Source organism: Coregonus clupeaformis, chromosome 35 (genome assembly GCF_020615455.1).
Source record: "Coregonus clupeaformis isolate EN_2021a chromosome 35, ASM2061545v1, whole genome shotgun sequence".
Lineage (NCBI taxonomy): Eukaryota > Metazoa > Chordata > Actinopteri > Salmoniformes > Salmonidae > Coregonus > Coregonus clupeaformis.
The window spans coordinates 42812359-42840247 of NC_059226.1; the positions used below are offsets into that span (position 1 = coordinate 42812359).

At 41.9% G+C, this 27889-nt stretch overlaps 1 protein-coding gene across 1 annotated transcript; it reads left to right on the forward strand.

The window, feature by feature from the left end:
• Positions 1-9469: 9469 nt before the first annotated feature.
• Positions 9470-22308, forward strand: hsd17b12b (hydroxysteroid (17-beta) dehydrogenase 12b). The gene is made up of 10 exons (XM_041857669.2): positions 9470-9815; positions 15398-15444; positions 16040-16115; positions 19121-19228; positions 19430-19494; positions 19656-19700; positions 19943-19977; positions 20223-20370; positions 20567-20716; positions 21092-22308. The coding sequence occupies exons 1-10, from the start codon at positions 9638-9640 to the stop codon at positions 21197-21199; spliced, it is 960 nt and encodes a 319-aa protein (XP_041713603.2). The 5' UTR covers positions 9470-9637; the 3' UTR covers positions 21200-22308.
• The last annotated feature ends 5581 nt before the right edge of the window (positions 22309-27889 follow it).

The window sequence follows — 27889 nt, forward strand, 5'->3', positions numbered from 1 at the left end:
CCCCATTTTAGAACACCAAAAGTATTGAGACAAATTCACTCATATGGGCATTAAAGTAGTAAAAAGTAAAGTATTTGGTATTGACTACATCAAGCTTGTGACTCTATACATTTCTTGGATGCATTTGCTGTTTGTTTTGGTTTTGGTGAGATGTTAGCATGTCTTGGTGGTATGATATTTGTGCGTCTGTAACTTTCTCACTCATCATTATTCACGATTCATTGAGGATTATTATTTAGAAACATATTTGATTCTTATTTACAATAAAAGTGACTCCAAAATGACACAATACATAATTTAACATTCATTTCTATTGGGCACAAAATAATCTGATACACAACCAAAACTAACAGCAAATGCATCCAACAAGTTTGTAAAGTCACAAGCTTGATGTAGTCATTGCGTGCTAGGAATATGGGAGCAAATACTTCACTTTTTACTACTTTAATACACATGAATTGTCCCAATACTTTTGGTCGCCTAAAATGGGGGGACTATGTACCGAAAGTGCTGTAATTTCTAAACGGTTCACCCGATATGGATGACAATACCCTCAAATTAAAGCTGACAGTCTGCACTTTAACCTCATAGTCATTGTTTGATTTCAAATCCAAACTTTTGGAGTATAGAGCCAAAATAATAAAAAATGCTTCACTGTCCCAATACTTACGGAGGGCACTGTAGCTGTTGGAACTGCTGGAAGGGAGACAGACAGGAAGGCAGAGAGATGTCCTACAAAGTAGAGATGGAGAAATACAATACAATACAACTTTAGTTCCAGCGAACAACCAAAATGTTTCTTCTGCTTTCTTCATTTCTCAACCCCCCCCACATACATCATGCAGACACACAGTTGAGAGCAGCACAGGGGTGAAATGAAGAAATGGAGACATTCCCAGCTAGCACATAACGTTCTGAGAAGCATACGTTTCTTAGAGCTTGGTGAGAGCGTGGTTGTCCTATGGTTATTTAGTTTACAACTTTCCCACAACTTTCTGGGAATGGTGCAGGATAGTTGCTTGGCTTTGGAACATTCTCAGCACATTTAAGGAACTTGAAGAAAAAAAACGTTATTCTGTGGGAATTTCAGTTCTTCAGCATTATGTTTTCTGCAGGTTTCCTCATGGTTCTATTTCAAGTCATGTTCTCAGAACATTAAGAAAACTTTCCATAAAAACCCCAAGAAAACATTAATAATGTTCAAAGAAGGTTCTAAGAATGTTATTTAAAACCATATACATTCCGTTCTTTGCATCAACAAACTCTCTATCCTCTATCTTGTTAAGTGTGTTCAGGTGTGTTGGCTGCACCCACTAATTGGCCACACCTGATCTTAATGAGTGCTTGTTTCTGTTGGAATGACATCTGGTTGAATAAACTAAAATGAACAGCTTTGTATGAGTTAAAAAAAACACAGCATGCTAGCGCCATCCTGTTGGTGTAGAGGACTAATTCCATGGATAGAAAACAGAAGATTATAGGTTTGAATCTCACTGACGCTGAGCCACAATAAAAAATAAATGTGTTTGCATGATTAATGCCTAAGCAAATAAATGTCCATGTGTCCTATCTGTGCTTGGAGTTCTATACAGTTAACCTAAGCTAGCAGTGTTATTAGAAGATATTCAAAAACCTCTAAATAACCTTTACATTTGGTTCAAAACATTCATAACATTTAGAGAATGTTCTCAGAATGTTATTTAATTATCTTCAAATAACGTATAATTTCCGTTCTCAGAACGTTAATGAAACCTCTAAGGAAAACTTTCAGGGAACCATAGTAAAACTTTTCTCAGAAACTCCCTGCAACTTAAACATTTACATTCGCAGAACAGCCGGAATTTTCACTTCCATTCTCAGAACGTTTACAAAACGTTTGGTTTTACCAGTAAGGAAACAAATGGCTTCATTCCCAGAGCCAATGGGAAACCAAACACATAGGTTCCCACATCTTCCAAGGAACCAAATGTGCTAGCTGGATTGTGGATATAGATGGACACAGTCATAATGTATATGGAGAGAGCGAGAGCGAGAGAGAGAGACAAACTGAGATGCTCAAAAGTTCTCTACTCCCAATCTCAAAACAAGGATGTGTTCTATTTTTAGGTCCAGACAGGTAAATTGAGTCTGTAAACAATTTTAATGGACTGAGTGTGGTTAGCCCTGTGTATGTGTGTGTGTGTGTTTGCCATCCACAGTAAACAAGTCTGGAATTAGACCGTGCTTGTTCCATTTTGGTGTATTTGGCTCTATAATTATGGGCTCAGAGGGTTTAGTGCCATTGGACCTCATAGTGCACAGCCAAATAAATGTAATAATGAGAGAGAGAGAGAGAGAGAGAGAGAGAGAGAGAGAGAGAGAGAGAGAGAGAGAGAGAGAGAGAGAGAGAGAGAGAGAGAGAGAGAGAGAGAGAGAGAGAGAGAGAGAGAGAGAGAGAGAGAGAGAGAGAGAGAGAGAGAGAGAGAGAGAGAGAGGGAGATAGAGAGAGAGAGAGAGAGAGAGAGAGAGAGAGAGAGAGAGAGAGAGAGAGAGAGAGAGAGAGAGAGAGAGAGAGAGAGAGAGAGGAGATAGAGAGAGAGAGAAAGAGAGAGAGGGAGAGAGAGAGAGAATAATGTGTCCCATATCTGCTCAAACCATCTGTCTGAAGAGTTATTGTTTTGTCTGGACTGGAAAGAATACAAAGTGTTTGTCATTTGTCAGCAGGGCCGTAACCAGGGTTTGGGTTTTAACTTCTTTTTTTAAGTTGAAGCTCATTTACTGCATTTCTATACAATTAAAAAACGTTAAAATGCTATTTGGAGAACATGACCCCAGCCAACCCATTGGCTGCTGTAGGTTCATTCACCTCAGTTGATCTACAAACACATAGGCTATTAGTTATACAATTGTAATGACGGGGAAATATGATAAATGATTCACACTGACACGTAGCATCGGCAACGAAACAAAAAACGTATGACATTTTTAGAACTGTATTGTTGTTGTTTTTTAGTTCCTAACTTGTTTGATAAGATTAGTTCAGATTTTCTCAGGGGACCCCACATGGGGCCCCCGACCCCAAGTTTCCTCACTCTCTCTGTCTCCTCTGCTTCCTCCTGCATGCATTGCAGCCTGCCTCAGCCTCACCACTGAGTGCCACTTCACTGTCTGTAAAGCAAAGTTATTATGATAATTTAGTAGAGTATTTTTTTTCTCCTGCTGAGGTAGGCTCCGTTTAACGTTAGCTTCTTACTTCATCCTTCTAGCTGGCTAAGTAATACTAGCTAGAGCCCTTCAACTTTACTGCAATATAAGTCTGCCGGCAGCTAGCCAACTGACTGACATATCTATAAGCGAATATTTACCAGTTGTGCACTCATTCCGTTTTTGTTTGTTTGGGGGATGTCTGTAGACAAGGCGGGCCAGTTTTAAAAGAACCTTTTGTCCGGCATCTCGCTAACACGCTGTCAGCAGAGCCTACTGCGAGCTGGGGTAGTTCGCTGTGCCGCGAGAGGGCAGAGTTAGCGGTTTGAAAGAGTGGTGATTGTGCTGCTAAAAAGGCAAATCCGGGGGACTCAGGCGAACATAACAAACCAACACTGTTCATGATTCCACTCCTTCGCAAAGAGGACGGCGCGAATATAACTCAGTCAGATCAAGAATATAAGCGTTCAACGCTGGGAGCTATATTTAAATGACCTGTAGGCTAATTGATTTTCTTTGTGTACAAAATATATATTTTGATTATTATTTTTCTTCAAATCAGAACAAATTACCGAGGACCTTTCTCATATGTAGTTACGGATATGTTTGTCAGTACAGACAAAACACAATCACTGATTCATGCAAGGTCTTCATTGTTGTACTTTTTGTGTTACACAAAATGCAGACAGGCCATGAACCATGCATGCTTGAGAAGAGATCTGGCACCGTGTATGCAGAATGTACGCAGAATGTATCAGCTTAGTTCTGGAGAAAGGGGTCTTATCTGTGGTGGAATGTGTTTATGACTTTATGTAAATTACTACATGTTGGTTTTCCTTTGTGACTGATTGCTTTATATGTTGCTTCAGAGGGAGAGGTACATTTATTTTGTATAATATATGTCACACATTTTTGTCTTGTAGATTTGTACCTTAAAGTTGCAATAAAATATTAAAATTAAACATTGTGCGCTTCTTTTGGCAAACAAGCAATTTTCAGAACCTGTAAAAGTTGTTACCTTATTAGCCTACATTTGAAAAAGCATGGAGTTGATCTATAAAATATATATATAATTCTAGAGAATATTCACCTAATCTATGACTTTTGTATATAAGTGTTTGCACTTGGTAGCCTCTAATTATGTCTGAAATATGAAGACATCCCACATATAGCGTTTATGAGCGAATAAAAGATGTTGAGGAGTTGGATAACAATCTGAAAAAAGCGTAGGATTGTAATTTTAGGCTTTTATTGGGTGGTATAAATACAAGTTGTATAGTCTTGAAGTCATGTAATATGAAAATAAACATAGACGATCTCCAACAAACAGCTCGGATGCCCCCCTGTATTAGGCCGAGGAAGGAGACGTAATCAAGAAATACATTATGTGGTGTGAGTCTATGCGCTTTTAAAATGTAAGTAGCAAATATTTCACGTCAATCAACTGTGTTTGTAGTGGAGATAAAATAAGATATTTATTATTTTACCCTCCTAGATTTTCCTTTACTGAAGGACATGTCTGTTGGCAGTGTTTAGAGGGAGAGAAAGTTCGATATATCTACATCTAGACTATAACCTTAATTCAGAGACTAAAACGAATGTATTTTAAATCAGATATAGGTGAGAGTAGTATCACAACAACTCACTACAAAGGATATTGAGGGAAGCGAGGGGAGCAACCATGCAAGGGAGCTGTCGGTTAAGATGTGGTGCTGAAATCTTTTTTTATTTTTATTTTTTGGGTTGAAACGAAAGACAAACAAAAACGCGTTATTAAGCAGATCTTCTAGTCCTTTGACACATTTAATTGTTCAAAAGAGAAAGTATATAAAGTATATTATATATTTATGAGTATATTAGGATTCAGGGTAGGTAAATCAACATGAGACATTCCAAAGCGCTGCAACATCACTTGGCATGTGATCTTCATACGTTTAATTAGCTAAGCCTTTGTATTCGTTTTACGATTCAACCTGTGCTTCTTAGATGTTCATATTTTTCTTATTTTCTAACAAGACATATGACACACACACACACACACACACACACACACACACACACAAACACACTGAGATTCTATTCTAGTACTTCAATCTATTCAAGTAGCCTACTGCCTACCCTGTATCTATACAACCTTCCAAGGATCATGTTTATATTATATTTATCAAATTAAGCAGTCTCATAGTGTGCTCTCATGTAAAATTCAGCTCAGATGCTTTGAAAGCTCAATATAGTTTACTATCGACATTTTAAAACATTTTAAATCAGGAACTAGTCCTGGGTCTACTATATTTTGTAAATATGATATTGACCTATGAATGACACATATTGAAGTATTTATATCGAGTCATTCATAAATGGTTTTAAATCAAATTAAATCAACGTTTATTGGTCGCCAACACAGTTAAGCAGATGTTATAACGGGTGCAGCGAAATGGTTATGTTACTAGCTCCTAACAATGCAGTAAAATGTCAAACACGCAAGTAATTAATTTAAGAAACAACAACAAGAAATCAAGAAATGTTGTAACGAATCTAATGAGCAACACAAATAGCACTGTAACATTAATCTAATGAACATCCCAAATAGCACTGTAACAGTAATCTAATGAACAACCCAAATAGCACTGTAACAGTAATCTAATGAACATCCCAAATAGCACTGTAACAGTAATCTAATGAACAACCCAAATAGCACTGTAACAGTAATCTAATGAACAACCCAAATAGCACTGTAACAGTAATCTAATGAACAACCCAAATAGCACTGTAACAGTAATCTAATGAACAACCCAAATAGCACTGTAACAGTAATCTAATGAACAACCCAAATAGCACTGTAACAGTAATCTAATGAACAACCCAAATGGCACTGTAACAGTAATCTAATGAACAACCCAAATAGCACTAGTAATCCAAATGCAATCTAAATGTATCTACACTGGATGAATTTACACAATATATACTAGGAATACAGCAGTATATATATTAGAGTGAGCTATGTCAATAGTCCAGTATATACATAAATATGCGGTGTGTAAAAACAGTGTAAGCAAAATGCAGTAGTAGAAATATTAGAATGAGCTATGTCGAGAATACAGTATTTAAATACACAGTACAAAACCCCATAGCAAAATTGATAGAACTGCAGGAAATTAGCTTCCTGACCTGAGTCCGGAATATACTGTAAACAATATATATGTATGTGAATGGTGTGTATAGACAGTATGGACAGTTTGTGAATAGAATAGGGGTGTATAGCAGTAGTTATATAGGATGAGCCATGACTACACTCTTAGAAAAAAGTAGAACTATATGGGGGTTTTCGCTTTGTCCCCATAGGGGAACCCTTTTTGGTGATAGGTAGAACCCTTTGCAGAGGTTCCATCTAGAACCCTCTATGTGGGGTACTTCAAAGAACCCTCTGTATATAGTTCTACCTAGAACCCTCTATGAAGGGTTATACCAAGAACCATTTTATCTTCTAAAGGTTCTTCCTAGAACCGTCTATGAAGGGTTCTACCTAGAACCCTTTTATCTTTGGAGGGTTCTATGAATGGTTCCACCATCCTTATTAGCCTTTAAAATTGTATTATTTATTGCAATACATACATGATCACATACAGTGCATTCGGAAAGTATTCAGACCCCTTGACTTTTTCCACATTTTTTTTTACGTTACAGACTTATTCTAAAATGGATTTAATAGTTTTTCCCCCCTCATCAATCTACACACAATACCCCATAATGACAAAGCAAAAACAGGTTTTTAGAATTTTTTGCTAATACAAAATAAATAAATAATAACGTTTACACAAGTATTCATACCCTTTACTCAGTACTTTGTTGAAGCACCTTTGGCAGCAATTACAGCCTTGAGTCTTCTTTGGTATGACGCTAGAAGCTTGGCACACATGTATTTGGGGAGTTTCTCCCATTCTTCTCTGCAGATCCTCTCAAGCTCTGTCAGTTTGGATGGGGAGCGACGCTGCACACGTCTTTCCAGAGATGTTAGATCGTGTTCAAGTCCGGGCTCTGGCTGGGCCACGCCAGGACATTCAGAGACTTGTCCCGAAGCCACTCCTGCGTTGTCTTGGCTGTGTGTTTAGGGTCGTTGTCCTGTTGGAAGGTGAATCTTTGCCCCCAGTCTGAGGTACTGAGCGCTCTGGAGCAGGTTTTCATCAAGGATCTCTCTGTACTTTGCTCCGTTCATCTTTCCCTCGATCCTGACTAGTCTCCCAGTCCCTGCCGCTGAAAAACATCCCCACAGCATGATGCTGCCACCACCATGCTTCACCGTAGGGATGGTGCCAGGTTTCCTCCAGACATCTCAAGGATGATCAATGGAAACAGGAGACTATGAGACTCAACATTTATTTGTAATAAATTAGCAAAAAACCTGTTTTTGCGTTGTCATTCTGGGGTATTGTGTGTAGATTGGTGAGGGAAATTGTTTATTTAATCAATTTTAGAATAAGGCTGTAACTTAACAAAATGTGGAAAAAGTCAAGGGGTCTGAATACTTTCTGAATGCACTGTATATCATAAGGCTTTTCTTTGAGGGCCTAGTTATACCTTAACACAGTAGTGTTAGGAAACTCCTGGTTTACAGGCCACGTCTGGCCTGCAAATCACATTATGCTGGCTTGCAAAGTGATGTGTAATTCCTATTGGAATCCAGCCAGAGTTAGGATATTGTTAATCACCCGCAACCTGAATTCAGAATGACTGCCAGGGTAGGGAAGATTGAATACTGAGATTACCTCAATCATCTAAACTGCAACAACCATCTCAGTAACGGGTACTATAAATCCAACAGATAGGATTAGTTTAGAAAACGGTATGTTATTTATCTTTGTGTAGCATAAAATGTATTAACCAGTCAATGTACATGCAAAAACACAGATATTACAGTAAAACAAACAATTCTGAAAATCTCCCTGCAATAGAGCATGCTGGGAAATACTATATATGGTTCTATGTAGAATCTTTTTTGCCTTCCAACGAATCCTTCTTGCCTTCCAAAGAATCATCAAAGAACCCTTTCTTCTAAAAACGGTTCTTAGGATGTTAAAGGTTCTAGGTAGAACCATTTAACTTACAAAGAACCCTTGTCTTCCAAAAAGGGTTCTTCTGATCAAAACGGTTCTTGGTAGAACCCTATCCCTCCGCAAATAACCCTTTTCAAACCCTTTTTTTCTAAGAGTGTAGAATACAGTATATACATATAAAGTGGTTAAAACAGTATGTAAACATTATTAAAGTGACCAGTGTTCAATGACTCTATGTACTTAGGGCAGCGGCCTCTAAGGTGCAGGGTAGAGTACCGGGTGGTAGCCGGCTAGTGACAGTGTCTGAGGTTCAGGGCAGTGTACTGGGCGGAGGCCAGCTAGTAAAGCCTGTTTAACGGTCTGATTCAACAGTCAGTCCCAGTTTTGCTGCAACTGTACTGTACTGTCTCCACTTCTAAATGGTAGCGGGGTGAACAGGCCGTGGCTCGGTTGGCTGGGGTTCTTGATGAACTTTTTGGCCTTCCTGTGACACCGGGTGCTGTAGATGTCCTGGAGGGAAGGCAGTGTGCCCCTGATGATGCGTTGGGCTGACCGCACCACCCTCTGGAGACCCCTGCGGTTTGCGGACGGTGCAATTGCTGTACCAGGCGGTTATACAGCCTGACAGGATGCTCTCAATGGTAAAAGTTTGTGAGGGTCTTGGGGACCAAGCCACATTTCTTCAGCCTCCTGAGGTTGAAGAGGTGCTGTTGTGCCTTTTTCACCACACTGTCTGTGTGAAGGGACCATTTCAGGTCGTCAGTGATGTGCATGCAGAGGAACATTACGTTTTTGACCTCTCCACTGCAGTCTAGTATTAATAATAATAATATATATATATATATATATATAACTTTTTTTTATCAAATAAAAAAAACACAGAACATAGAGCACAGATAACAATGAAAACTATATACAGGTGTCGCCAGATCCAGTGAAATAATCCCATCAAAAATCCAAGTCCTGTTTGTTACTTTGGACAGTAATTACAGCACAAACCAATCAGAGATTTGAAAATCTGGTAACAAAAATATTCATCCAGTCAGATTTCATGAAAGTGTTGTCCCGCCTTCCTCGTTCATAAAGTTACAAATAATGAATGAGAATGGCTGTCTAAAAACATGTCATTGCTGTCCCACGAATTCACGCAAATATAAACGAATCGAAAGGGAGCATGTTTTGACAGATTCCAACCTCAACAAATCAGTGATGCAAACCAGCGAATGCGGAAGTGTTAGACGCGGAAGCAAAGCCAAGTATAAAAGCACGAGCTCAAAATGACTGGACGCACCATGTTCAAGAAGCTTTTGCAATAGATTCATTTATTGTAGACAGCAATTTATGAACGCATACATTTAATCTCACAAGTTAGTTGTGAAAGCCGTGTGCGTTGTGCAAATATCATGTCGTCAACCGGAGAGGCTTTGCTACGCGCCGTGGAGACACCGCTCTTCTGGATCGGTGCGCTGACTGCGGCCTATTTCTCAGTGTGCTCAATATATCGGTTGCTGTCCGGGTTCAGAGTGTGGGTGCTGGGGAATGGACGGTTGGTATCACCTGCTAAACTCGGGAAATGGGCAGGTGAGTAGCTAGCAAGCAATATTTATATAAAGACAATGTTTGCATGGCCTCACCATTGCTTTATGGCGTGTTTGTTTTATTTTATTTCAAGTATTTGTCGCTGATGAAAGATAAGAGCCATATGTTTCGAAAGCCGTATCTCAAGCGCTAATTATTGACGTTTCTAAACGTTAAAACACAGTGTATGAATTGTAGTTCACATGAGCCATTCGTGGGCGAAGCTAATGGCTCAAAACTGTAGGGAGAAGTCAGAATGCCGCCTAGAGTTTGAGAGCTAGTAATGGGGTAGCCCTGCATGTACTTCAAAACCAGTGACCCTCGACCCACTACAGAATGGTTCAGGTCAGTTTATAGTGTGAATCAGACAATACTTTCTCCTAGTTATCAGTAGGATATTGTAGCTAGTAGTCTACATGTAGTTCTCCTAGCTATCAGTAGAACATTGTAGCTAGTATAATAAATTTACAGTGTTTCCCCTAGGATTTCTTTTCTGCAGTGGTGGTAAAGTTAACCCGGGGGGCAGGCACGGTTTTAGAGGCCAACTGTAGAGACAAAAAATTTCTGTTTTTAAATGTCATTTCCTGCACTTCTACACATTTTGCCGTGGTTTATGCTGTCTGAGTGACTCTAACATTATAACTAAATCAATGGGGCCCCAATGCCATAATATTTTTAAAATTGTAGGTTCTCCCTGACTGTCTAGTTCTTATTTTGGCAATGGCTAGTTCTCAAAGATCTTATAAAAAAGATATTGCTCTGTTAACTTTACTACGTACTTTATATCTGGTTTTAGTCGTTTAAGTTTACACTGAAAACGTTTTACCATCCTGAAAAAATATTTAGGAATGTTACTGTAAATCTCTTAATTGTTTTTATTTATTTATTTATTTTTTTGGGGGGTGCCCACTGCTAAATGCATGTAGGGGAAAGGCTGGCCAGCCCTATTGTCCTTTGGAACCCACAGCGGACTCTGTGGTTCCTAGACAACACATCAGTATTGCGTAGGAATGGCATGAGTCTGCCTTTCCTCACAGAAGTGAGTAATAGGCTACATTAATGTTTACCCAACCTTATTGCTAGGGCAAGGCCATTTATCCATTCAGGGTTACATAATCAGGGTTACATCAACAGGGTTACCACATCAGGATTACCACATTTGGGGTGGCAGGTAGCTTAGAGCGAGTAACCGAAAGGTCCCTAGTTCGAATCCCTGAGCCGACAAGGTGAAAAATCAGTCAATGTGCCCTTGAGCAAGGCACCTAACCCTAATTGCTTCAGGGTCACCGTTGATTATGGTAGACCCTGGCATGTGTGGAATATGTGTGAATCAGTCTCCCGAGTGGCGCAGTGGTCTAAGGCACTGCATCGCAGTGCTAGCTGTGCCACTAGAGATCCTGGTTCGAATCCAGGCTCTGCTGTAGCCGGCCGCAACCGGGAGACCAACCGGGAGACCAATGGGGCGGCGCACAATTGGCCCAGCGTCGTCCAGGGTAGGGGAGGGAATGGCAGGCAGGGAGGTAGCTCAGTTGATAGAGCATGGTGTTTGCAACGCCAGGGTTGTGGGTTCGTTTCCCACAGGGGGCCAGTATGAAAATAATAATGTAAGTCGCTCTGGATAAGAGCGTCAGCTAAATGACGTAAATGTAAATGAATATGCAAAAAACACATTTCCAATTCACACGTGTATTGACACACTGGTACATGTGTGAAATGGGAGAAGAGTAAGCACCCACCTAATTATTATATTTGAGTCCATCCATCTTTGAAGTGCAACCACCAGTTTAGGGCATGCGTTGACCATGTGACTGCAAAACACAGCTGCGGCTATCGCACCCAGAAGTGGACTAGCTCCAGAAAGTTTTTACATAATTGAAATCCCATTTTGAAATCAAAATAAACCCCTGGAAATTAAATTAAAGCACGTGACAAAACGTTTGTGCTAACGTTCAACTCCTGTGTTTTGGCAAATGACACGTAGTACAAGGAATGGAATGTTAACACCAAACGGGTCTGGATTTCAGGCTAGCTGTCAAGGCCTGCTGAATGGCAGTCTTATCCTGGTCTGCTGATTTTTAAGTACAGGTTTGCTCATGTTTGCAGCAAAGGGAAATTATAAATGTGGGGACATTTCAACCAAGTTTGACATGCATTATGTAGCTTATTTAGAAACACTGTGAATAGCTATTGTACAGCTCTTCCCCCTTGCTCACTGACGCAGAGGTGACTGAGAGAATGGCCTGATTATGTAAGAAGACTAGAGCCATTCATAGAGGAGGCAGAGGACTCAGGGTGTCCTGTTTAAATTACACTTACCGCTGTGTGTGTTGTGGAGCAGCATCACGTAACAGAGGGTGCATATCTCTAGCCCCACCTCCCATTTCATAAAGGCCGATATTCACCATCTTTCTGTGCGTTCACCTCCCATTCATAAAAACCTATATTCACCATCTTTCTGTGCGTTCACCTCCCATTCATAAAAGCCGATATTCACCATCTTTCTGTGCGTTCACCTCCCATTCATAAAAGCCGATATTCACCATCTTTCCCTCCTCCCTCGTCCCGTTCTGAGCTTCCCCCACCCTGTCTTTTTCTGTCACGACACCTGCTCTGTCACGACACCTGCTCTGTCACGACACGATGGTTATTTAGACTATTCTATTGTCAAGTCCTTTTATTGAAATGCATTGGCTCATGGGTAATATCTGGTGTGGTTGACAGATTTGTTGGACACTGGTAACCATAAGTGGATCGCTCCTCTCTCTGTCATTGGTTGAAGGAGGTCGTTCTCAGGTCATGTACTGACACACATTGTTACGTTCCACACCGGTGTTCTTCTGACTGCTTCAAGTATGACAGGAAGGGGGATCCTTTGGAACAAAAAATGAAACGCAAGTTTAAAAAAGGTAATATTTTCCTAGAATTTATTACAATTGACTAAAAACAAATATGCTTTGGAGGAGGGATCTTTGACACTGCATTTGTAAATCATTATTTAGAAATAATTGCTGAACGTTGGGATATTAATTCAATATTGGCCACTTTATCAATGCAAATGTACAATTTGAGGAAAAAAGCTAAAGTGTAAATGCAGGCTGAGACTTGAGCTTTACGCCATAAATGGGATTTATGATGTGTGAAAAACATTGCATTTTTAGAGATGTAGCTATTTCACCACAGTTCCTCCACCTTGCCGCCTCTTAGCAATGGCTGCATCACTAAATACAGGCCAGGAGATGACGTCTGTCTGGATATTGTTCAGTAATGTATATAGATAAACATGTACCCCCTATCCAGGGAGGCATGCTACTGTACAAAGGGGTGGTCTGAACAGAATATGCAACACATTTTTAAGACTAAAGAACCAGGGGTTGTAGAACCAGGGGTTAGCCATGAAATTGTTTGTCAAAAAAAGTAAGACAGATGAATAAAGTGTGTGTGTGTTTCCAACCGTCCATAAGTAAGAGGAATGATGGGGCGAGGAATGCTGAGGTGTGTGTGTGTGTGAAGAACCGCTGGGAGCAGCAGCTCGTTGGTATTCTGTGCAGCGACTGTTCTAGACGAGGTTGCAGCCTTCTGCTATTTTAAATCTGCAGTTCTTTTTTTAGCTCAGAATATTCAGCAGCAGAAGCACCGCTGTCTGTGACTGAGAGGCAGGGCTTTTTTTATTGTGATTTCAAAAATAAATAAAAACCTTTTTTTTGGGATTTTTATAACCACATTTTAGTTTCTTGACGATATGAGGATGTTGGATGCCATTCAATGCCGTCTAGGTTAGGTCCTATGAGTAGAGATTCTTCCATAACCTAGCATATATTTGATGGGGGCTCTTCAAATTGACACTTTTTTTTATTTTGATTTGAGTGAATGGAAGGAACATGCCTTGAGCTCCAAACATTGAGTTTAATTCTTAAACAATGTTAAAATAACCAGGGGAAGCTTTGCCCTGTCGTCCATACAGACTCTCCCTCACTTCCCCTCTGTTCAATCGCTCCGTTCTATTTTTAGCTGGTCCCAGGATCCATGGTCATCTCTCTCCCTCCCTCCTCTCTGGTCTCGTGCCTGGCTGCTTCTCATCTTCCTCTGCTTTAATCACCAAGGCAACAGCAGTGGAGAGTTGGGTATAGTGCAGGAGGGTTGGCTGGAGAGTTGGGTATAGTGCAGGAGGGTTGGGTAGAGAGTTGGGTATAGTGATGGGTGGAGAGTTGGGTATAGTGCAGGAGGGTTGGGTGGAGAGTTGGGTATAGTGCAGGAGGGTTGGGTAGAGAGTTGGGTATAGTGAAGGAGTGATGGGTGGAGAGTTGGGTATAGTGCAGGAGGGTTGGCTGGAGAGTTGGGTATAGTGCAGGAGGGTTGGGTATAGTGAAGGTGGGGAGTTGGGTATAGTGAAGGAGGGGGGTGGGGAGTTGGGTATAGTGCAGGAGGGATGGGTGGAGAGTTGGGTATAGTGAAGGAGGGGTAGGTGGAGAGTTGGGTGTAGTGAAGGAGGGGGGGTGGAGAGTTGGGTGTAGTGAAGGAGGGAGGGGGGTGGGTGGAGAGTTTGAGAGCTGGAAAACAAAGTATTTTGCTGCTCTAGCTTGCGGTTTGAGGGTGAGAGGGAGGCAGCCTCACTTGGTTCTATTTTGAACCTGAGGTGAGGCCAACTGAGCCCACTGACAGCAGGTAAAGGGGCCAACTGAGCCCACTGACAGCAGGTAAAGGCTAAATAAAGCTACTGCTGTCTCTGCAGTGCCAGGCTGCCTGCACCGGGGTGGCAGAGGAAGGCCAAGGAGCCTGTCCTGCTGCACCCTTCCTCCCCGCCATCTCAGTACCGGTGGTCCTCTTCCTCCTCAATCTTTCCACAAATATTCTATTTTTCTCTCTCGTCCTCCTCTCTCTCTCTCTCTCTCTCTCTCTCTCCTCTCTCTCTCTCTCTCGTCCTCCTCTCTCTCTCTCTCGTCCTCCTCTCTCTCTCTCTCTCTCGTCCTCCTCTCTCTCTCTCTCGTCCTCCTCTCTCTCTCTCGTCCTCCTCTCTCTCTCTCGTCCCTCTCTCTCTCTCTCTCTCGCTCGTCCTTCTCTCTCTCTCGCTCGTCCTTCTCTCTCTCTCGTCCTTCTCTCTCTCTCTCTCTCTCGCTCGTCCTTCTCTCTCTCTCGCTCGTCCTTCTCTCTCTCTCGCTCGTCCTTCTCTCTCTCTCTCGTCCTCTCTCTCTCTCTCTCTCTCTCGTCCTCTCTCTCTCGCTCTCTCTCTCTCTCTCTTAAATGACAGTACCACAGGTGGCAGTGGAAGGACACAGAATGCATTGTTCATGTCATCATTTTTATGTGGCATATAATTTTTCACGACATTTATACAAATATTTAAATGCTGATGTATTTCACCCAGGTCTGATGCGTTGACTGAGTACTGCTTGACACAAATAGGCGTGTGACCACGTTGACTAGAATGGAATCTGTGTGCTCTTGCGCTTTTAGTGTTTTTTTTCGGGGTCAGTTTTGTGTGCAGTGTGTTTGTTTACCCTTGACTAAAACACCCTCTCCCCTCGTTTGTCTTCCCCCTCTCCCCTCGTTTGTCTTCCCCCTCTCCCCTCGTTTGTCTTCCCCCTCAGTTGTGACGGGAGCCACGGATGGAATCGGGAAAGCCTATGCGGAGGAGGTAAGAGATTCCCGGAGTTTCAGACATTTCAGGCCCCTCTATGGGAAAACCACAGTGATTCATCAGAGAGAGAGAGAGGTTTAACCATGAGGTCGGAGTAGTGACGGTCTCTCACACACACACGTTTGCCTTTTGCGAGCGCTGAGGGATTAATGGTCCTCTGTAGCTCAATTGGTAGAGCATGGCGCTTGTAACGCCAGGGTAGTGGGTTCGATCCCTGGGACCACCCATAAGTAAACATGTATGCACACATGACTGTAAGTCGCTTTGGATAAAAGCGTCTGCTAAATGGCATATTATATTATTATGCTGCATAGCCAGGGCAGAATTCATTTTAAAGTACAATCATTTGTCAAAGGATTTCCCATCAGTTGACAGCCTCATAATAAATGCCCTGCTTGATAACAGTTAGTGCTATCCTTCTCAGTGTTGATGATGGGTGTTGTGATTTGAGTGTTTTAGATTGTGGATTTGGGTGCAGTTGGGTGTGGTAGTGTTGAATGTTTGACCCTCTTTAATGGCCGGTCTTAATGATGGTCTTAGTGTTCAGTGTCCATGTTGATGTTGGTTTCTAGCAGTTGGTCTGTCTCCACAGCTGGCTCGGAGGGGTTTTTCCATTGTGCTGATCAGCCGCACCCAGGAGAAGCTGGATGATGTGGCCAAGTCCATCGGTGAGTGGTTACAACTGGGGCATGTTCATTAGGCAGAAAACAGGAACAAACTGGGAGGGAATACCTGGGCTCGCATTTTTGTTTCCCGTTGTAAAATATGTTAAAACACTTTCCGTTGCTTCCTCTAACCAACGCAAACCTGTTTGTGTGATCGTGTAGATGGATATCTGGACCTGTTGATGTGTGTTGGTGTAGATGGATATCTGGACCTGTTGATGTGTGTTGGTGTAGATGGATATCTGGACCTGTTTGGTGTAGATGGATATCTGGACCTGTTTGGTGTAGATGGATATCTGGACCTGTTTGGTGTAGACGGGTATCTGGACCTGTTTGGTGTAGACGGGTATCTGGACCTGTTTGGTGTAGATGGGTATCTGGACCTGTTTGGTGTAGACGGGTATCTGGACCTGTTTGGTGTAGACGGGTATCTGGACCTGTTTGGTGTAGACGGGTATCTGGACCTGTTTGGCGTAGACGGGTATCTGGACCTGTTTGGCGTAGACGGGTATCTGGACCTGTTTGGTGTAGACGGGTATCTGGACCTGTTTGGTGTAGACGGGTATCTGGACCTGTTTGGTGTAGACGGGTATCTGGACCTGTTTGGTGTAGACGGGTATCTGGACCTGTTTGGTGTAGACGGGTATCTGGACCTGTTTGGTGTAGACGGGTATCTGGACCTGTTTGGCGTAGACGGGTATCTGGACCTGTTTGGTGTAGACGGGTATCTGGACCCGTTTGGTGTAGACGGGTATCTGGATATGAATAACATACAGAAGGCATCATGGAGTGCTTGTTCCTCTGTGTGTGGAGAAGTTCCATACTGGGGAGTTTGAGTAATATTACATGCTATACACAGTCAGTTTGGAAGTGAGGCTGTTGACAAGCCAACAATATCTTTACATTGATGGTGAGTGATGCTGGTATATTCCAACAGGACACTAGGAGTCCTCTGTGGACTGTTTTAATGGAGCTGTGGTATTGACTGGTTTTTATAATGGAGCTGTGGTATTGTGACTGGGTTTTATAATGGAGCTGTGGTATTGTGACTGGTTTTTATAATGGAGCTGTGGTATTGTGACTGGGTTTTATAATGGAGCTGTGGTATTGTGACTGGTTTTTATAATGGAGCTGTGGTATTGTGACTGGTTTTTATAATGGAGCTGTGGTATTGTGACTGGTTTTTATAATGGAGCTGTGGTATTGTGACTGGTTTTTATAATGGAGCTGTGGTATTGTGACTGGTTTTTATAATGGAGCTGTGGTATTGTGAGTGGTTTTTATAATGGAGCTGTGGTATTGTGACTGGTTTTTATAATGGAGCTGTGGTATTGTGAGTGGTTTTTATAATGGAGCTGTGGTATTGTGACTGGTTTTTATAATGGAGCTGTGGTATTGTGACTGGTTTTTATAATGGAGCTGTGGTATTGACTGGTTTTTATAATGGAGCTGTGGTATTGTGACTGGTTTTTATAATGGAGCTGTGGTATTGTGACTGGTTTTTATAATGGAGCTGTGGTATTGTGACTGGTTTTTGTAATGGAGCTGTGGTATTGTGACTGGTTTTTATAATGGAGCTGTGGTAATGTGACTGGTTTTTATAATGGAGCTGTGGTATTGACTGGTTTTTATAATGGAGCTGTGGTATTGTGACTGGTTTTTGTAATGGAGCTGTGGTATTGACTGGTTTTTATAATGGAGCTGTGGTATTGTGACTGGTTTTTATAATGGAGCTGTGGTATTGTGACTGGTTTTGTAATGGAGCTGTGGTATTGTGAGTGGTTTTTATAATGGAGCTGTGGTATTGACTGGTTTTTATAATGGAGCTGTGGTATTGTGACTGGTTTTTATAATGGAGCTGTGGTATTGTGACTGGTTTTTATAATGGAGCTGTGGTATTGTGACTGGTTTGTATAATGGAGCTGTGGTAATGTGACTGGTTTTTATAATGGAGCTGTGGTATTGTGACTGGTTTTTATAATGGAGCTGTGGTATTGTGAGTGGTTTTTATAATGGAGCTGTGGTATTGTGACTGGTTTTTATAATGGAGCTGTGGTATTGTGACTGGTTTTTATAATGGAGCTGTGGTATTGTGACTGGTTTTTATAATGGAGCTGTGGTATTGTGACTGGTTTTTATAATGGAGCTGTGGTATTGTGACTGGTTTTTATAATGGAGCTGTGGTATTGTGACTGGTTTTTATAATGGAGCTGTGGTATTGTGACTGGTTTTTATAATGGAGCTGTGGTATTGTGACTGGTTTTTATAATGGAGCTGTGGTATTGTGACTGGTTTTGTAATGGAGCTGTGGTATTGTGACTGGTTTTTATAATGGAGCTGTGGTATTGTGACTGGTTTTTATAATGGAGCTGTGGTAATGACTGGTTTTATAATGGAGCTGTGGTATTGTGACTGGTTTTTATAATGGAGCTGTGGTATTGACTGGTTTTATAATGGAGCTGTGGTATTGTGACTGGTTTTTATAATGGAGCTGTGGTATTGTGACTGGTTTTGTAATGGAGCTGTGGTATTGTGACTGGTTTTTATAATGGAGCTGTGGTATTGTGACTGGTTTTTATAATGGAGCTGTGGTATTGTGACTGGTTTTTGTAATGGAGCTGTGGTATTGTGAGTGGTTTTTATAATGGAGCTGTGGTATTGACTGGTTTTTATAATGGAGCTGTGGTATTGACTGGTTTTTATAATGGAGCTGTGGTATTGTGACTGGTTTTTATAATGGAGCTGTGGTATTGTGACTGGTTTTTATAATGGAGCTGTGATATTGTGAGTTTTTTGAAAATGGTAAACCAAGTTTGGGGAATCCTTGGACTAGAGGAGAATTAGTCTTTCTCTAGTTCTCTTATGTGACGGGGCCCTCTGCTGGTCACTGGTGTATTGACATCTGAATCCCCCTCTACAGTTTCTCTGTTAATGGGGATATCCTCACAGATCATTCATACCTTTTTAATTTTACAGTAATGGCGTCTTGCATGTGTCTTCCCTCCTAGAGAGCAAATATGGCGTTGAGACCAAATCCATCGCTGTAGACTTCAGTGCGTCTGACATATATCCCAAGATTGAAGCTGGTCTTACCGGGCTAGAGATTGGTGTTCTGGGTAAGTGAGAGAGGCAGTCCTCGACAGTGACAGTTGTTTTTTGTGAATCATTCAGAGGGTATGGTTCTCTGTGGATGCCCTCCTTTGTTTAGAAGTTGGAAATCAAGTGCAGAGAGGCATGTGTTGATCACTTCTTTCATTCCCTTAAATGATCTTGTATTTGAAAGTCCTGACTCTATTCCGTATGGCTTTTATCCATAGTGAATAATGTGGGAATGTCCTACTCCTATCCTGAATTCTTCCTCAACGTTCCCAACCTGGATAGTGTAAGTCTGAATGGCCTTGTGGATTGTTCACTTCCCATCTATTGTGTACCAAGATGACCTATGACCTCTAGAGGTCAATCACACATGCTGTTCTATGAAAACATTACGCCTCAGAGATGATGAACCCAGAACTAAATAGTTTTTTGTTCTGCCCCTTGCAGTTCATCGAAACAATGGTGAACATCAACATCACCTCTGTTTGCCAGGTGAGTCCTCATTATGGGAAAGGAAGGCTAGCGATACAGAAATGAACAATTTATTAATGAACAGTCTTTATTTTTATTTTTTTACTTTATCTGTCACGCACCACAATGAGTGAACACACACACACACACACACACACACAGTCTGCCATGTAAGGGATGAGGCAGAGGATTGCTACCCAGCCCAAAGCGACAGCATGCTTTCTGCTCTCTAACACCCACAATCTCTGTCTCTCTTTATGCAGATGACACGTATGGTGCTACCTGGGATGGTAGAGAGGTACGTGGAGGGAGGGAGGGAGGGACGGAGGTGGTGAAGGTATCTGGGGTTCCCAGGGAGGGAAAGGTTGTCAGTTAGTAGAGCCGCTCTGGTCAGTGGAGATTCTCCCACTCGCTCTGCCCAAACTGTAACGCTTATTCCCAAACTCTTATGTGCTCATGTACTGAGGTGTGATGTTGTCCGGGCACCAGAGGTTCGTTTTGTCTCTGAGCCCTAAACATCAGATTGAGTGTCACCTGTTTCAGGAAAAAGGGGGCCATCCTCAACATCTCTTCTGCCAGTGGGATGTACCCTTGTCCCCTCCTCACGGTCTACTCTGCCTCGAAGGCTTTTGTGGACTTCTTCTCCCGAGGGCTGGAGGCTGAGTACAAGAGCAAAGGGCTCCTCATCCAGGTGAGACTGAAGACTGACCTGTTTTAACCAATGATTTATATATACACTAGATGACTGGCAGGGGGCGCTGTGTTGAAGCCACCATGCCTCCATCTTGGCACTGGTGGTAGGAGGTAGGAGTTTGTAGGAGTTTGTTCTGAAACCAGGGAGGGAGCATCCATTGTAAATGTGAGTAACAGCCATCTCTCCTCTCCAGAGTGTCCTGCCGTTCTTTGTGGCCACCAAGCTGAGTAAGATCCGGCGGGCCACACTGGACAAGCCCAACCCTGACCGCTATGTGGCCGCAGAGCTCAACACAGTGGGGCTGCAGAGCCAGACCAACGGCTACCTGCCTCACGCAGTCATGGTAGGGGCGGGCTGACGATACGATACTTCATTGTCCATTTCCGTGGACATTTGTAGGGTTCAGGATGACCGTTTTTATCACAAGGTTGAACAAGTAGCTACTTGTCAGGTTATACCAGATTTTACCGCATCAGCTTACGAAGCTTCTTCCATGATAGTTAGCCACAAATGAGCATTGCTTGAAGCTCTCATGCTTTTGCAAATGCATAACTATTCCAGGGGTAAGTATCTTAACGCAAGTTAATAGGAATGAATACAGAATTTGACTGTAAATACCCACAAATTATGACATTAACCATGAAAACGATTGAAGTAACAGGCATGGATTACCAGACCAGATTGTAAGTGATAATGGTATTTATTTTTTTTTCCTCAGGGCTGGCTGACAACCGTGCTGTGCCCTGCCAGGCTCCTGAACAGCTACATCATGGGATTGCACCTGGGGATGCGCTCCCGCTACCTGAAGAAACAGAAGCAGGGTTAGAGACGATCAGGGAAAAGGGGACGGCTCCTTCTGTTCTTACGTCATCACGAACCAAGGACAGGGCTGTCAGACTGCTAGTGTGTTCTTCACTGAGCCCTGGCTTGGATAATGGTGTCTATGGAGGAACTTCCTGGAGTTGGAACACCTTGTGTTGAAACATTGACCAGCCACTTAAACATAATTCACTAAGTTAAATTAAACTGTTGAAATAACATTTTCTTGTGGACAGGTATTAGGAGCTGCTCTTGTGAGCTACGCTTTGGGGAAAAAAACGATGCTAGTCGCCACTTATTTCTTCACAGTAATGTTATATTCTTCTTGTTGGAGTCTAGGTGAACTCAGATAAACCAAATATTTAAATAAATGGATTTGACTCATTATGAAAGTTAATTGGCAAAGGGCAGGAAAATAAAAGTAATCCCTGGATTGCTTTACAATGGAAAAGGTTGTTGTGGGCAAATCCTGTATTAATTAATTGAAATGAATCTATTAAAGGGAGGATAAGGAAACAGCATTAACGGAATGGTTCCTTTTTGCATACTGGATGGATTGATGTCCAGTTTGAAGGAGGATATTGTGTGTCTGCTAGCATGTCAGCAACTAGGCAATGGGTCGAGTTAGCCGGTCTTGTTTGAACTGACTAGTTGGTCTTCAATACAGAAGGGACACAACTTACATGTAATTCTCTGTTCATCAAGGCGGTGTCCCATTAAAAAAAAAAAAAAAAAAGAAGCAGGAAGTAGTACGCATACTTTAGATACAAGCTCTTTAACTGTTGATGGGTTTAACAGGCCAGGGCATTTACTGTTGAACCGAATGTCTTGTCCAACTGTTTTGTCCTTCTCACCCTCAAGTCACTTTCTTCCAAGCCAGTCAGTGGTCTGTTAACAGAGGTTTCTAATATCAGATTTACATCTTACTCCATGTGCTCACCAAGGCACACACATTGTTATTTGGTTGTTCTGATGAAAGCTTTGCATTTGATTGTTTTAGATGCATTTAAGTAACAAGGTCTTTAACATTGTGAGAATTGTAAGGTTTGGTCGAGAGCTCTGGTATATTCCCAGTCTGTTGTCATGGCCACATCAATAAAACACTGGTCAACCATCTATTCCCTCATGTGGTCTTAACATAAGAGATGATAGCTGATTAATTACCTGCTTCTGTATTTGAATAGCATTTCCTTTCCACTCCCAACCGTCTTGAAATAGATGTTGAGATATGAGGTGATGCAATCTACGCCATCATAATTCCTCTACTTCCTTTCACCGGGTAAGAGTCATGTGGACCCTCATCTGGGAATTCACTGTGGATATCATCTGATCTGTGTGTCACTTGCAGAGACTGGGCTTTCTTTATGGACTGTAACTGAAGCTCCATATAGCAGACTGGGCTTTCCTTATGGACTGTAACTGAAGCTCCATATAGCAGAGACTGGGCTTTCCTTATGGACTGTAACTGAAGCTCCATATAGCAGAGACTGGGCTTTCATTATGGACTGTAACTGAAGCTCCATATAGCAGAGACTGGGCTTTCATTATGGGCTGTAACTGAAGCTCCATATATCAGAGACTGGGCTTTCCTTATGGACTGTAACTGAAGCTCCATATATCAGAGACTGGGCTTTCTTTATGGGCTGTAACTGAAGCTCCATATAGCAGAGACTGGGCTTTCTTTATGGGCTGTAACTGAAGCTCCATATAGCAGAGACTGGGCTTTCTTTATGGACTGTAACTGAAGCTCCATATAGCAGAGACTGGGCTTTCCTTATGGACTGTAACTGAAGCTCCATATAGCAGAGAATGGGCTTTCTTTATGGACTGTAACTGAAGCTCCATATAGCAGAGACTGGGCTTTCTTTATGGACTGTAACTGAAGCTCCATATAGCAGAGACTGGGCTTTCTTTATGGGCTGTAACTGAAGCTCCATATAGCAGAGACTGGGCTTTCTTTATGGACTGTAACTGAAGCTCCATATAGCAGAGACTGGACTTTCTTTATGGGCTGTAACTGAAGCTCCATATAGCAGAGACTGGGGCTTTCATTATGGGCTGTAACTGAAGCTCCATATATTAGAGACTGGGCTTTCTTTATGGACTGTAACTGAAGCTGCATATATCAGACTGGGCTTTCTTTATGGGCTGTAACTGAAGCTCCATATAGCAGAGACTGGGCTTTCTTAATGGACTGTAACTGAAGCTCCATATAGCAGACTGGGCTTTCCTTATGGACTGTAACTGAAGCTCCATATTGCAGAGACTGGGTGTTAGATTAATTTGTATTTTAAGAATAATGACTAAAGGATTTCACCCCAAATACAGTATAAATGTGTGAACTGTGTTAGAATTATAATGTATTGTCAACCTACTAACAGAGGGGGGCGGGACTAAACATTCCAGGGTGAAGGGGACTGAGGAAACGGGTTACAGGGGGGCCTCCTAGAGGTGGGCGGAGCAGGGTGCCTTGGGGTGTCGAGGTATAAAACAGGAGGGTATGGGTTTTGGGGGCCAGAGCTCTCCATGAATAAAGATACAGATAATCCTTGTGGGTTGTGGACCTTGAATCATTGATGATTAAAACCAGAGCCTTACAACCTCTGGTAATGATTCAAGCTTAGGTTGAATTAGAGATAGAAATTCTCGTAACAGTGTGGTCCTTTGAGCGGAGCTTAAATACGTCTTTGTCGTTCTAGAAACACCGAAACCGTGCATGGGCGGATGATTGCATCCGTGGAGAATAGTCCTGGCCTTCGACGTTAAGGTTATAAACAGGCCGGCGATTACTCTTATGAACGATAAAGACGTTAACGAGTTTGAAAAAGCATTTAAATCCAAACTGCAAGGAAAAGGTCAGTAATTTTTATTCATGGATTTTGGTGAAATGATTTGAACTTCTATAAGAATAGTGATTCTTGTGGAGGGCAGAAAATAGTTACCAAAATCGCGAAGGAGAATAATTCTGGGAATTATTACTAAACAAGGAGGGTCCGTAATTGACCCTAGGTAAATAGCTATTACCAAAATAGTCTAGTCCGAAATGACACGGGTTGAAAGGCCATCACCAATGTAAACTAGTTTTTATTGAGACTGTACTGGGTACAGTGCTACGATAAACAGGGAAAGGGATGATTTTTGTCGTGTGCTATGGATACATAAAACAGGTCAAAAGTCTCGTAAACAACTGGGGATTTGCTAGAACTCTGTCTGTTTCATGAAACTGGAGCAGTTACGACCTCTAGGTTACAAATAGGTTTGGCAAATGATTGTATAATGTTGTGTACGTGTGAGACTTGAATCCATCGGAATACGTGATAATTGTTTCAAGGAAGGAGCTAAAAATAGGTCGTGTGAGAAAAAATGGTTATCTGACTCTTTTCATGAAACCGGAGTTTTAAATAAAAAACTCTGGGTTACGGGTGGATAATTTTAAATGGTTAATTACAAAAGCAGATCATAACATTGGCTCGAGAGACGCACTAAAATAATAGCTCCTAGGAGAATAATTCTGGGAATTATTACTAAATGGGGGGATTTTTTATTTTTCCACCATGGGAAATAAATCGTCTAAAGAGGTCCGAGAATTAACGGGGGATGAAAGATATATGTTAGGAAGAGATCGAAGAAATATGTTTTATGGATCCATTTGGGAGAAGAGGTATGAATTTATTGGGCATCTCGAAGTAAAAAAGTTAGAAGTTATATGATTAGGCAGATGCATGTAAAACGGATTTGAAAAAACAGCGAAAGGAGGGGCTGGAGACAGCGAGGGGTTTTTTAAGCGCGAAGGAGCGAGGAAGTGCTTTAACTGAAACAAAGGAATATTTGGCAAAAGTGTATCGCCCCGTGTAAATACTGGAACAAAACAAGTCATAACCATCGTGACTGCAGGGGTAAAGGGAAGGGCAGTGTCGGAGATAGGACAGTCTATTTTTTGGTTCAACGGGTAAAATGTTTGAAAAAATGATTCGTGTCGATTAAGAATTGGCTAAAAACAATACGAAGCGATTATTTGAGAGGTCCCTATAAAATTCCAACGATGCATATGTATGAACTTTCTCACTCAAACGTAGACGTACGTCATGAGTGAGAAAGCAGAGAATATTTACATTTGCATTTTTGGTAATTTGGCAGACGCTCTGGTCCGGAGCGACTTGCAGGAGCAGTGGGGGTTGGGTGCCTTGCTTGGGGGCACATCGGCAGATTTTTCGCCTGGTCGGCTCGGGAGTTGGAGCCGGCGACCTCGGTTACTGAGACGGTGCTCTTGGTTACTGGGCTACCAGCCGGCGGAGATGAGTTTAAGGTTGTGCCGTTGTTTGATTAGGTGATAAGGTTATGTGATAAGGTTTAATGGGTAATCGGACCATAACTAAAGTGGTTATAGAAGTAAGGTATAAAGATGTAGTAAGAGCTATAGAGGGTGTAGTGCACCCTAAGACAGGAGAGGGGTCAGAGGAACCCATTGATACGGGGTGGGAAGTGTTTGAATTGGAAACAATTGAATTGGCTCTGTAGCAAGAACAGAAACCATACCTCACCTTAACAATATTGGGGAAAAATATTAAATTATTGTGTGAGACAGGGGCATGTCGAACAGCAATCTGTGTAGCCGACATACCCAAAGGAATTAGAATTAATGGGGAAAAAATCATGGTACGCTCGGCCTCGGGCCATCAATTTATAGAGTGATTATCAGCCCCTGTGACTTTACAACATGAAGATTCAGGGGGAGAGGTATGCATACCTGTACTGGTATCAAGCCTGTGTCCAGTCAATTTACTAGGAAGGGATGCCATGACTCAGTTGAACGTAGCTGTGAAGCCTACGCTGAGGGGTATGAAGGCATATGTCGTAAGGGATAATATGGTATTGAGCGGGGAGGGAAAACCATGCTATTGGTATAGCCAGGATCTGCTAAGAGGGGGACCTACAGACATACCGAAAGCACTAATAGACCTAGGAAATGAGTTAGTGATTGGATCAACTAAGATGACAGTAGATGACTTACACTGTACATTATGGTGTAATGAGCACCCAAGCCCTAACCCAGATTATGAGGAAGAAGTGTTAAAAACCACAGAAAAAAATATTGGTTTAAAATGGGTTCACTATGATTAAAAACGTGCAGCTGTAGAGGTGGAGTTGGGACCACAGAGCCAGAGGCTGTACAGAGAAAGATGGAGCCCCCATGTTGCCCTAGTGAAAGAACATTCAGAGGAATGGTTATCACTAGGTAAATGGATAAAACAGGGGAAAAACATTACTGACTGGCAGAATACACCAAATGGGGATCAGTATAGCCACTCCACTGGGAGATATAGAAGAAAGTTGAATTGGAGAGCAAAAACCCAGCCCGGGGTCCACCTGGAGACAAGTTTTAACGGATGACAGGAAGAGATTTTCTTAACTCAGGAACAGGAGGCTGAGTTAGCAGCAATTCCGTTCAAATTATGGTCACAAGGACCAGCCGATGTAGGACTAATTAAGGGGGTAGCTCCAGTACAAGTGATTCCTCGATCCGATCATAGACCATACCAAAAGCAATACCCTATGAAACCAGAAGCAATAAAAGGGATAACACCTACATTTGAGCATTTACTTAAGGGAGGGGTGATAATTCCTGGAGATGAGGCACAATGCAACTCTCCAGTATTTCCTGTTAAAAAGGTGGCACCTAGCGCCGACTGGAGGATGGTCATGGACTTGCAGGGGGTTAATAGAAATATAATTCCCTGAGCTCCATGTGTACCAGATCCACATACATTGCTGAACCAATTGAAACCAGAGAACTCCTATTTTACAGTGATAGATTTAGCTAATGCTTTCTTTAGTATCCCAGTTCATCCAGGTAGTCAGGGGTGGTTTGGCTTTACTTTTCAGGGAAGGAAATGAACTTACGCTAGGATGCCTCAAGGCTACTCGGAAAGTCTTACAATCTTTGCCCAGGCTATAACTAGGAATTTGGGAAAGTTTGAACCTAGGGAAGGAAGCCAAATGTTAGTTTATGTAGATGATATTCTATTAGCTAATCCCACTCAATTGGATACAATCCAATTGTTAACCTTCCTGGGAGAACAGGGACACAAAGTGAGCAAAAAGAAGCTTCAACTTTGGCAGAGCGAGGTCATTTACCTAGGATACACTATAACTCAGGAGGGGCGAATGTTAAACTCATCCAGGAAAACTGCTATACTTGAAGCGCCAAAACCGTTAAACAAAAAACTAATGATGAGCTTTTTAGTAATGATAAACCGCTGTAAAGCTTGGGTACTCCATTATGTACTGCATACGGGTAAATTAAGTGATCTTATCTATGGGAAGGCAATGGCAGCCCATGGTAAAATCATTTGAAACTCTAAGGAGGCATACATACAGTGGGGGAAAAAAGTATTTAGTCAGCCACCAATTGTGCAAGTTCTCCCACTTAAAAAGATGAGAGAGGCCTGTAATTTTCATCATAGGTACACGTCAACTATGACAGACAAAGTGAGGAAAAAAAATCCAGAAAATCACATTGTAGGATTTTTTATGAATTGATTTGCAAATTATGGTGGAAATAAGTATTTGGTCAATAACAAAAGTTTCTCAATACTTTGTTATATACCCTTTGTTGGCAATGACACAGGTCAAACGTTTTCTGTATGTCTTCACAAGGTTTTCACACACTGTTGCTGGTATTTTGGCCCATTCCTCC